This window comes from Ruditapes philippinarum, unplaced genomic scaffold, assembly GCF_026571515.1.
Source record: "Ruditapes philippinarum isolate M1 unplaced genomic scaffold, ASM2657151v2 ctg1477_1_1_1_1, whole genome shotgun sequence".
Classification (NCBI taxonomy): Eukaryota; Metazoa; Mollusca; class Bivalvia; order Venerida; family Veneridae; genus Ruditapes; species Ruditapes philippinarum.
Window position 1 is genome coordinate 66031 of NW_026855622.1, and position 12828 is coordinate 78858.

The 12828-nt window shown below is 34.4% G+C and overlaps 1 protein-coding gene across 5 annotated transcripts in view; it reads right to left on the bottom strand.

Moving 5' to 3' along the window:
• LOC132743928 (ubiquitin-associated domain-containing protein 1-like) overlaps positions 1-12828 on the bottom strand; it is a gene marked incomplete at its 3' end in the record, with an annotated part of 92402 nt that overhangs the window by 57723 nt on the left and 21851 nt on the right. For all 5 annotated transcript variants that reach the window (XM_060732527.1, XM_060732525.1, XM_060732526.1 and 2 more), the window contains 1 exon segment: positions 11948-12012. In XM_060732527.1, coding sequence (XP_060588510.1) covers positions 11948-12012 — 65 coding nt within the window.

Genomic DNA, 12828 nt, shown 5'->3' on the forward strand with positions numbered 1-12828 from the left:
GAATATGTACAACTGTTGGGGAGATAATGAATGGGAACTGAAAATTTCCTTTTTTTCAAAGTAAAAGGGGCATAACTCTGCCAAACATCATCGAACCATGACAAAATTTGAACTTGACCTGCGTATTTCTTAAATGTATCCATATGTCAAATTTTAGTTGAATGTGTAATACCCTAGAGGAGATAATGAACAGAAACTGAAAGTTTCATATTATTTTCAAAGTGAAAGGGACATAACTCTGCCAAAAATCATCTAACCATGACTAAATTTGAACTTGACCTACGCATTTCTTTGACATATCTATATGTCAAATTTGAGTTGAATATATAACACTGTTGGGGAGATAATGAACAGAAAGTTCATATAATTTTCAAAGTGAAAGGGTCATTTCTCTGCAAAAAATCATTGAACCATGCCCAAATTCGAACTTGACCTGCACATTCCTTTGACGTATCCATATGTCAAATTTGAGTTGAATCACAGTGTAATACCGTTGGGGAGATAATGAAAAGAAACTGAAAATTTCATATTATTTTCAAGGTAAAAGGGGCATACCTCTGCTAAAAATCATCAAACCATGACCAAATTTAAACTTGACCTGTATTTTCGCAGGACATATCTATATGTCAAGTTTGAGTTGAATGTGTTGTACCGTTGGAGAGATAATGAACAGAAACTGAAAATTCCAAAATTCCATATAATTTTCAAAGTAAAAGGGGCATTTCTCTGCCAAAAATCATTGAACCATGACCAAATTCAAACTTGACCTGTATTTTCTCATGACATATCCATATGTCAAATTTGAGTTGAATGTGTTATAGTGTAGGGGAGATAATGAACAGAAACAGAAAATTTCATATTATTTTCAAAGTAAAAGGGGCATAACTCTGCCAAAAATCATTGAACCATGACTAAATTTGAAGTGGACCTATGCATTCCTTTGACGTATATCCATATGTTAAATTAAAGTTAAATGTGTAATACCGTTGGGGAGATAATGAACGGAAACTGAAAAATTCATATTATTTTCAAAGTAAAAGGGGCATAACTCTGCCAAAAATCATCGAACCATGACCAAATTTATACTTGACCTGTATTTTCTCATGACATATCCATATGTCAACTTTGAGTGTGACTTTGAATGTGTAGTACCGTTGGAGAGATAATGAACAGAAACTGAAAATTTCATATTATTTTCAGAGTAAAAGGGACATAACTCTGCCATGAAAATTTCATATTATTTTCAGAGTAAAAGGGGCATCACTCTGCCAAAAATCATAAAACCATGACCAAATTTGAACTTGACCTGTATCTTCACATGACATATCAATATGCCAAATTTGAATTAAATGTGTGCAACCGTTACTAAGATAATGAACGGAAACTGATGATGACGGAATATTAGAATGACGGAATGATGGAACAGGTGACCACTATTATGCCCCAGCCTTTAAATGACGGGGGCATGAAAACAGAAACACAGTTTATAAATAGCTGGAACAACATGAATATCAACAAATTCAGTTATACTAAGGTGATAATGAATTTTAATATACAATGTGGTTCTAACTTCTTAAAAGTCCTATAATTTTGCCATTTTATGAATTTAATAAACTTCCTATATTGTTCAATGTTAACCTAATGTTTCTACTTGTACAGATAATTCCAAACTTCTGAAATCCTGAAAACATCCGAACATTTTTGGCTTGTCCAACAGGTGTTAGGTTTTCAGAAGTTTCACTTTGTTAAGTTTGATAATTCTCATAAATTTTCTAATTCAAGCAATTGTCCGGAAACCATTTTTCTATTTTTTAGTAAAGGTGACATTTACCTTGACCCCAGGGGGTCCAAATGCAATACCAACCTGGGTCTTCATATAAGCTTGCTATATAGCAAATTATATCACAATATCTCATTCCTAACTCTAGTTATTGTCCCGAAACCATTTTTGTACTTAAAGTAACAGTGACCTTGACCCCAGGGGGCCCAAAAACAATACCAATATACCAAGTTTGATTACAATATCTCTTTCCAAACTCTAGTTATCGTTCGGAAATCATGAAGGTAATTTTTATGATTTTAACCCCACCCCTCAGGCACCAGGGGGGCAGGGGCCACGAAATTCCTAATTTTTGTTCACCTTGACCCATAGATGCTTTATGTGAAAATTGGTTAAAACTGGTTCAGTGGTTCCAGAGAAGAAGCTTAAAATGTTAGAATAACTACATTATCATTAGAGACAATTTGCAGATGTATTTATTTGCTGAATCAGTTTTTTTCAACTTCTAAGTATTTAGTGTATAAGGACAATAGGGCAATGATGGCTCTACATTGTTCATCTGAGTATGAAGACTCAAAACTGAGGACTGATAACTATGAATGAATGTCAATATCTTGGTCAACTGATATCAAACTTCAAATTTGCATTTAGAACTGTGCATGTAGAAGAAATTTCATACCTATAGCTTCAACAACAACAAGGCAGTCTGAAAGACATCTAAATCCTCTTCCGCAGTGAATATGAATGTGTACTTCTTGACCTTTTACCAACCATGACCTTGATGTTGTGCCATGCATATCATAAGCACATAGTCTCACGATGGTGATTATTTGTGCCAAGTTATTTAAAATCTTCCACATACTGCAAATTCACTTATATTCGTGGGCATGAAATTTCATGGTTTTATCAAAACGGGCATTTTCGTGGGTTCTTAATTTGTGGATTTTCAATTTCTTGAAAAAAAAATAAAATAAATAACCTAATGCAAAGTAATCTACTTAATTGCTGCGCATTTTACTTACCGCATGTACATATCTTTACGCATCACACAGTGCTTGCCTATAAATGTAAACCTTGCCCATGGGCATTCATTTCACAAAAATCGGCGGGAAAGAACCAATGCATGTTTTAATATATGTAAGACATGGCAAGAAGTATTTATTGGGATAAAATTTCTTCGGATCTTAAATTCGTGGATTGATCTACCCACGAAAATTCATGCCCCATGAATAATAATGATTTTACAGTAATCAAAAAGTTATGGAGAACATATAACCTTGACCTTTGGGGTAGCAACTCTGTAGATTGTGTCATGGTGGGGATCATTTGTGCCAAGTAATTTCAAAATCTTTGAATTGTCAATAAGAGCGGACAGGGCCTTTTTACCTTCTACAACAGGGGCCAGTATAGGGCTGCTTCCCCAAAGAAAATTTCTTTAAAATCATGCAGTTTTCCCCAAAAATTGAATTTACATTAAGTTTTTTCTTCCCCTTTTGCAAATATACCATGTAATTTTTCCCCAAAATTAAGGGCTGGGCTGCTTCCCCAAACTGAAAAAAAGCCCTGGCGGACATGAAAATTAGATGTTTTTACATTGGACCTTCAAGTGTGACCCTGACCTTCAGGATTGTGACTTGATTATTGTGCTCTGCCAATGATGTCATTACGTTGATCATTTCTGCCGAATTATATTAAAACATTGCTTGCTGTTAAAATGTTATGGACAGACAAAAAAAGTAGACTTGATTTTGACCTGTAAGTGTGACCTTGACCTTGGGGGTAGCAATTCAATGATTGCCCTCTGCTTATCATCTCATAATGGTGATCACTTGTGGAAAGTTATTTAAAAAACTTTTTAGTGGTTTTAAAGTTATAGAGCAGACACAAAATGTAGACTTTTAACACTTGAGTGTGACCTTGACCTTGGGGGTACCAACCCAATTATTGCCCTCTGCACATGGTCTCATATTGGTGAACACTATTGTCTCATTAATCAAAAAAATTTAACCATCTTAAAAGTTATTAAATGGACATGAAATGTAGACCTTTCAACACTTGACCTTAAAGTCTTAGTGTGACCTTGACCTTGGTTGTAGCAACCCAATTATTGCGCTCTGCACATTGTCTCATAATGGTGATCACTTGTGCCAAGCTATTTAAAGAAAATTCAAAGGTTTAAAAGTTATGGGAGGGACACAAAATGTAGACTTTTATACATTTGACCTTTAAGTGTGACCTTGACCTTGGGAGTAGCAACCAAATTATTGTGCTCCGTACATGTTCTTATAACGGTGATCAATTGCAATCATTTATTTCAAAATATTTTTTTGGTTAAAAAGCTATGGATCGAGCAGACATGAAATGGAGAATTTTTAATATAAGATGAAGAGTCTGAAGACATTTAAAGATTTGACCCCTAAGTGTGACCTTGAGCTTGGGGGTAGCAACCTAATTATTGTGCTATGCATATCATCTCATTATGGTGATCACTTGTGCCAGGCTATTTCAAAACAAGAGCCAGTTGGACCGGGTGATGCTCCCCTACTAGGTTTTGGACACAGAAAAGTATATCTTTTGTAGTTTCAGAGTTATGTCCCAAAAGTGTGATAATTCCAAACTAAGGCAAGGCAGAGATACTATTCTTTGCACTGCACTTCTACTCAATGAGATCTATCTACCGACACGTCGTCTTAATATGGTGATCATTTCTATGAAATAGTTGTAAAATCCTACTTCAAATAACAAAGTTATGGGCCGGACACGATTATGCTGCAAGTTCATGCTGTGACCTTGACCTTCAAAGTAGCGACCAAAATTTTGCATGCGGCACCTCGTCTCAACATGGTGATCATTTCTGTGAAATAGCTGTAAAATCTGACTTCAAATAACCAAGTTATGGGCCGGACACGATTTTGCTGCAAGGTCATGCTGTTACCTTGACCTTCAAGGTAGTGACCTAAATGTTGCACAAGACACGTCGTCTCAATATGATGATCATTTCTGTGAAATAGTTGTAAAATCTGACTTCAAAGTTATGGGCCGGACACGATTATGCTGCAAGTTCATGCTGTGACCTTGACCTTCAAAGTAGCGACCAAAATTTTGCATGCGGCACCTCGTCTCAACATGGTGATCATTTCTGTGAAATAGCTGTAAAATCTGACTTCAAATAACCAAGTTATGGGCCGTACACGATTTTGCTGCAAGGTCATGCTGGAACCTTGACCTTCAAAGTAGCGACCAAAATGTTGTGTGCGACACAATATGGTGATCATTTCTGTGAAATAGTTGTAAAATCCGACTTCAAATAACAAAGTTATGGGCCCCGACACAATTTTGCTGCAAGGTCATGCTGTGACCTTGACCTTCAAAGCAGTGACACAAATGTTGAGCGCGACACGTTATCTCAATATGGTGATCATTTCTGTGAAATAGTTGTAAAATCCGACTTCAAATAACAAAGTAATGGGCCGGAGACACGATTTTGCTGCACGGTCATGCTGCGACTTTTCCTTGATCTTTTTAGCCATTTTTAGTCACACAAGGCTTAAAAAAAGACACACAAGTAAAAACGGAATGAATAGGATCAAAGAGAATTTACTGTTACCCATTTTTCTTCAAGTCACACAAGTACCTCTGGGTTTATATGGACGGACGGACAACCCGGCCACTATATGCTCCCCCCAAAAATTTTCGGGGAGCATAAAAATTTCAGTGGTTTAAAATTTATGGAGTAGACACGAAATGTAGACTTTTTATTATGAAATGAAGACTTTTTAACATTTGACCTATAAGTGTGACCTTGACCTTGGGGGTAGCAACCAAATTTTGCGCTCTACACATCGTCTCAGACAGATGGAGGCCATTCCTATAATCCCCTTTCCGCTAGAGGAAGGGGATTAAATTTAGGCAGCTGAGTCAAAATCTTGGTAAAAGTTCAATTCTACATCTGAATCTGTGTTAAAAGTCCAAATTTTATAGCTCTAGATCTGTTTATAAAAAGTAGATCACAAGGTCAAAATCTATGTCAGTTAAATTTTGCTTCCATAAATTAATATGCATTTGTCTAAATTTCATAGCTGTAGCTTGAAACAAGAGGGCCATGATGGCCATGAAATCATTCACCTGAATATAAAACTCTCCATGACAAGGAACAAGTATAAACAATAGCAGATATAAAATCTAAATCTTAAACTGGTATCACAAAGTTCATATTTGTTTTACTATATACATATAAGGAAAATCAATAACCCCCGGGGCAGGTCCAATTTTGACTGCAGGGCTTTTATCTGAATAAACTTGGTAGACCCCTCACAAGAAGATGCTTCATGCCTAATAACTATGCTCTGAATTTTTTAAAAAAAAGATTTTTTAATTTTTTACTATATATATAAAGTACAATCAATGGGGCCAATTTTGACAATTTATGACAACTTAACCAAAATTTAATACTTTGACCTTGACAGTCAATGTCATTTAAAAATCAAGGTCAGTTCAACCTTTTAGAATGTCATGTACTAAAGGTTGTTTTGTCCATTTATTAATTACCAAGTTACCGTCAGTTATAGCAAAAATTAGTAAAACTTTAATAATTTAAAGATATACTATGCTCATCTTAGAGTAATATATTATAAGTTATCCCAGAAATTAATTGAAATTAAGTCTTTCTGAATAATATATCTAAATTTAATAAAAGAATGTACAAACTGTGTGTGGGATTAGCTGCATATCCTATTACAGGTCAAGTAAAGTTAATCCATCTTAAAAAAAACTGCCAGTTTTTTAATGACAATATTTATTCTTATTGTGTCCACCTATATAGTGTGTAGAGTTTAAAGAATAAGATAATCTACTTTGTGAATAGTCAAAACATGTTTATTCTATACATTTACAAAGAGACTGTGAAGCAATTTTAAATATCTTAACAAGAACTGTCGGAGGACAGTAAGGCTCGACTATTCGAAAAAATGTTGCCACAAGTTTTTTTTATTGAGTATAATAATGCTTACCTATGAATACATAAAATTTACCAAACAAGAGCTGTCGGTAGGACAGCAACGCTCGACTATTCTTAGTGCTTGATAGTAAAAAAAATGCTTGATACAGTTACCTCCTCCTGTTTACAGGTTGGGGTCATGATGGTGAACAAGTGTGCAAAGTTTCAAAGCCATATGTCAATGGACTTTGAAAATATTTGAACTTTTACAAAAACTTTAACGTAAATTCTAAGTCGAAAAAGGGGCATAATTCTGTCAAAATGCTTGATAGAGTTACCTCCTCCTGTTTACAGGTTGGGGTCATGATGTTGAACAAGTGTGCAAAGTTTCAAAGCCATATGTTAATGGACTTTGAAAATATTTGAACTATTACAAAAACTTTAACGTAAATTCTAAGTCGAAAAAGGGGCATAATTCTGTCAAAATGCTTGATACAGTTACCTCCTCCTGTTTACAGGTTGGGGTCATGATGGTGAACAAGTGTGCAAAGTTTCAAAGCCATATGTCAATGGACTTTGAAAATATTTGAACTACAGTGGAGCCTTGCTAATCCGAACCCTTCTAATCCGGAATCCTTTCTTATCCGAACGAAGTGTCCGGTCCTGATTTTATTCGTTCTATTTTCAATAGTAAAAAACCTTTCGGATCCGGAACCTGTCTACTCCGAATTCCGGACAATTTTTTCAATTTTTGTTCTTATTTTACCCTAAAATTTACCTCTCGGATCCGAACAGATTTTGCCAAATGTCACACCTTCATTCAAAAATAACAAATAATCGCACATCTGGCAGGTGTAAACATACACCAAACTGATGTGTTATTTCGCTTGATTAATGGCTGAAACGTATGATCTGGGAAGGTGTGAAAATTACACTTAGCTTGCCTTCATATCTTCTATAATTGCTTAATTGATTGTTTTTCATCACCTTCAATAAATATTTTGATATAATGCAATAAAAATATCTTTTAATCCTTTGTAATGGAATCAATGATACGTGATTAAGCAATGAAAATTAATAGAAACTGTCAGTGAATTCGGATAGTCGCTGAATCGGATAAGAGTAAACAACAATTGACAAATGCTGGTACGAATATTTAATTATGTCTCCGCCCCCTGTTTTACATCGTACATTTCGTAGGTGAACTTTGAACCCTTGAGGACATAATATTTTTTTGCTTATTTATTCATTTTCATTTCTTTATTTTTGTTTTCACATGTATTAGAATGAACGATCATAAGAGACTGCAAAAATATCTAAATTGCAATTTCAAATGCATTCCCGTTTTCTTTCCCTAAACTATTTTGCAAATACATGTAACATGAAAAAACATGTAAAAGAACCTTCTAATTCTGAAACCTTTCTAATCCGGAAACCTTTCTAATCCAAACTTTTCTTCTGGTCCGGACGAGTTCGGATTAGACAGGTTCCACTGTATTACAAAAACTTTAACGTAAATTCTAAGTCAAAAAAGGGGCATAATTCTGTCAAAATGCTTGATAGAGTTACCTCCTCCTGTTTACAGGTTGGGGTCATGATGTTGAACAAGTGTGCAAAGTTTCAAAGCCATATGTCAATGGACTTTGAAAATATTTGAACTATTACAAAAACTTTAACGTAAATTCTAAGTCGAAAAAGGGGCATAATTCTGTCAAAATGTTGATACAGTTACCTCCTCTTGACTTTCTACAGGTTGGGGTCATGATGGTGAACAAGTGTGCAAAGTTTTAAAGCCATATTCAATGGACTTTGAAATATTTTGAACTATTACAAAAACTTTAACGTACAAATTCTAAGTCGAAAGGGGCATAATTCTGTCAAAATGCTTGATAGAGTTACCTCCTCCTGTCTACAGGTTGGGGTCATGATGGTGAACAAGTGTGCAAAGTTTCAAAGCCATATGTCTATGGACTTTGAAAATATTTGAACTATTACAAAAACTTTAACATAAGTGGTTACGCCGACGCCGACGCTCGGGTGACTGCAATAGCTCTACTTATTCTTATCGAATAGTCGAGCTAAAAAGTACAAAGGCTTGTTATCAAGATGTTTTATCAAGTAAATCACTGCTGTATTATTATGAATGCATAAAATTGTCCCAAAAAATGCACAAACCTTTCAGTAGTTATGGAGATAACAGCTTACAAACAAAACTTTACCATGAATTTCTAAGTTGAAAAAGGGGAGAAAAATCAGCCTAAATGCAAGATAGAATTATGGCTCTTGGTGTGATAGTTATTGAGATATGTAAAACTTGCATGTAAACATTAACCAAGAAACTAAGTAGAAAAGGGGAGATAAATCAGCCTAAATACAAGATAGAGTTATGGAACTTGGTCAGTGAAATACAATTATGACCCTTCATGCATATGTGAAGTTTCAAATCAAAATCTCTGATAGTGATTGAGATATGTAAAACTTACATGTAAACATTAACCTAGAGACTAAGTAAACAAGAGGGCCATGATGGCCCTGAGATCGCTCATCTGTATATAGGCTCCCCCGAAGAGGGGCCAGTTTAAACCCAGGGCTTTTATTTGAACAAACTTGGAAGACACCAATTAGAAGATGTTTCATGATGTTAAGTTTTTACTACACACATATAATGAAAAACAATGACCTTCTACCCCACCCCCGGCAGGGCCAATTTTAACCCAAGGGCTTTTATTTGAACAAACTTGGTAGACACCCATAAGATGTTTCATGCTTAACATCTAAGCTCTAGCTCTTTGGGTTTTTTAAAAGGAGATTTTTTAAGTTTTTACTATACACATATAGTTAAAAACAATGACACCCCTGGGGCAGGGCCAGTTTTGACCCCAGGGCTTTTATTTGAACAATCTTTGTAGACACTTACTAGAAGATGTTTCATGCTTAATATCTAAACTCTAGCTATTCGGGTTTTTTCGAAGAAGATTTTTAAGTTTTTGATATACACATATAAGGAAAATCAATGTTCCCCTGGGGCGGGGCCAATTTTGACCCCAGGGCTCTTATTTGAACAAACTTGGTAGACATCCATTAGAACTTTATTCATGCTAAATATCTTAGCTCTAGCTCTTTGGGTTTTTTAAAAGAAGATTTTTAAGTTTTTACTATATTCATATAGGGAAAATCATCGACCACCTGGGGCAGGACAATTTCGACCCCAGGGCTTTTATTTGAACAAACTTGGTAGTCACCCATTAGAACATGTTTCATGCTAAATATCTTAGCTCTAGCTCTTTGGGTTCTTTAAAAGATTTTTTTTTAATTTTTTACTATATGCATATAGGGAAAATCAATGACCCCCTGGGGCGGGGCCAATTTTGACCCCAGGGCTCTTATTTGAACAAACTTGGTAGACATCCATTAGAACTTTATTCATGCTAAATATCTTAGCTCTAGCTCTTTGGGTTTTTTAAAAGAAGATTTTTAAGTTTTTACTATATGCATATAGGGAAAATCATCGACCACCTGGGGCGGGGCAATTTTGACCCTACAGTGGTTTTTTTTTCTTTATACAACTGTTACCCTAAAACGGTACTGTTCCCAATAGAAAATAGACATTAAAATTCCCAATTTCCAATGTTGAAATTCCCAAAATGGCTGTTCAAAATTTCCACAAGGCCAAAAGAAAAATCATTTAAATCCAACATATTCATATAAATCATCACTCAATAGTTCTACCTGGACAGTGGAAGCTGTTAGCTATCTTTATTCATGATGTCTATCTTATTTGTAGCTGAAAAAATGCATTAAAAAAATTCCCAATTTAAGTCAAAATAACGCATTTTTTTCCCAATCAGTCTGGTACCGGCACCATTCCCAAAGTAGAGAAAAAAAACACTGCCCTAGGGCTTTTATTTGAACAAACTTGGTAGACACTCACTAGAAGATGTTTGATGCCAAATATCTAAGCTCTAGCTCTTTGGGTTTTTTAAAAGAAGATATTTTAAGTTTTTTCTTTTGGTTGCCATGGCAGCCAGAGTTCTGCATGGAATTAAATTCTTTGAACAATTTTTAAAGGTGACTACCAAAGGAACATTCCTGTGAAGTTTGGATGAAATTGGCTTAGTGGTTTATGAGGAGATGTCATTTAAAGTAAAAGTTTACGGACGGACGACGAACGAAAAGTGATCACAAAAGCTCACCCTGTCACTTTGTGACATGACACAGATATGAGTGCTGTTCAGTGATCATTATTTATGACCACAAATATACATATGATCTTGAGATGTGACCTTCAATTACTACCCTAAGTACATGTGTAAAGATTCAAGTAAATATCTTTATAGACCTTTAACCTTTAACCAAATTTCTAAGATTTAAAGGGGCAAATAATTCTGCAAATATTGCAGGCAGAGTTATGCAACTTTGCAAACTGATGTACACTGTTACTATAAAAAAGTATTGTAAATTTCAATTAAATATCTCAAGTAATAATTGAGATATTTGACTTGACAAAAAAAAATTAACCAAAATTTCTAAGTTAAAAAGGGGCATAATTCTGTAAATATTGTAGGGAGAGTTATCCAACTTGTCAATCTGATGTACATTGTTACTATAAATAAGTATTGTAAGTTTCAATTGAATATCTCAAGCAATAATTGAGATATTTGACTTTACAAAAAACTTTTACCAACACAGACGCCGACGCGACTACAATAGCTCTCATATTCTTCAAATAGTCGAGCTAAAAATATAAAATTTGAGCATAGTATATCTTTAACCTTCAAGGTCAAGGTCATAAATGACCTTATGTAAATTTGAGTTTGAAAAAAAGAGAGAAAATTTCAATAATTTGACCATGGTCAAAGTCATTTAAGAGTGAAGGTTTGTATCTGTCTGGTTAACTTGAAGATCATACTAAAAGATTATTGTTTTTAAGTTTGAAGACAATCCATTCAAAAATAACAAATAGCCACTCATAGCACATTTTTAGAACTCTGCAAGTAAAATTTGTCTATTGTTTCAAGTTGATATCTACAATAATTTTTTCAGTTACGCTCCAAAAGAGATGTGAGACAGATGAACAGAAGGATGTTTATTCTCACATAAAAAAATTTTTTTCTCAACCCTTTCTTACCAGATTTGGGTAAAGTTATGCTATGAAATTACTGTAAAGATAGGTGTTATCTAAATTACAACAGTTTGAAGATAACAACATTTATATTTTAATATATACTTACAGCTTTATCTGCTCCTTTCTCAAACTGTGATTGTTGTAACCGTCTTTTAAGAAGTAATACTTCATCTTTAATTATAAAAAAAAAAATCACAATTACTTTGAAATTTGTGAAGTGTTCTTTTCTCCAATAAAAATCAAATCCATGAAGGAATAACAAAGTTATGTCAAATTTTAGCAAAATTCACTATTATATAATCAAAAATGCTAATTTGAATTCACCATAGGTTTCCACCTTCTTCAAGAGTATTTATCATATACAAACAAAATTATCAGACAAAACACTAAGGGAAGTGACATTATGCCTCTGAGCAACACCCACTTTGTTGTTATGTGCCATCTGCTGCTTTACTTCATAAGGTCAATATGTTCTTAACTTATTTTCCACAGATTCTAAATTATTGTCTTTTGGTTTTGATCAGTCCCTTATAGTTTTTCACGCCCCATTATTGAAAAATTACTGACTGTGTCCGATTGTTGCACTTGGTCTTTATTCTTGATAAGCTCAGAAGATAACATGTTTCCTATTTTACCAACATAAATACAAGAGGGCCATGATGGCCCTGAGTCGTTCACCAGAAACAACTGTTTTTCAGTGTTATTTTTCAAAGAACTTGCTGAAAGACCAGTCCAGCTCAACTTTTACTTGCCCTTCTAATTATTGAAATATTTTGCCCTAATATTTTGGAGGCTTTGTAAGAAATATCTATGTTGCAAGTGTGTTCCCATGAGACTATGTAGAATAAAATAATGCAGAATAAACAGGTCTAGGATTTCATGATATTTACGGACAGTCCGTCTCTGTAAATTTTTGGACGAGCCATAATTTTACAGATTTTTGTATCTGTAAATTTACAGACATTAAGTAAGAAAATAGTAGAAGCT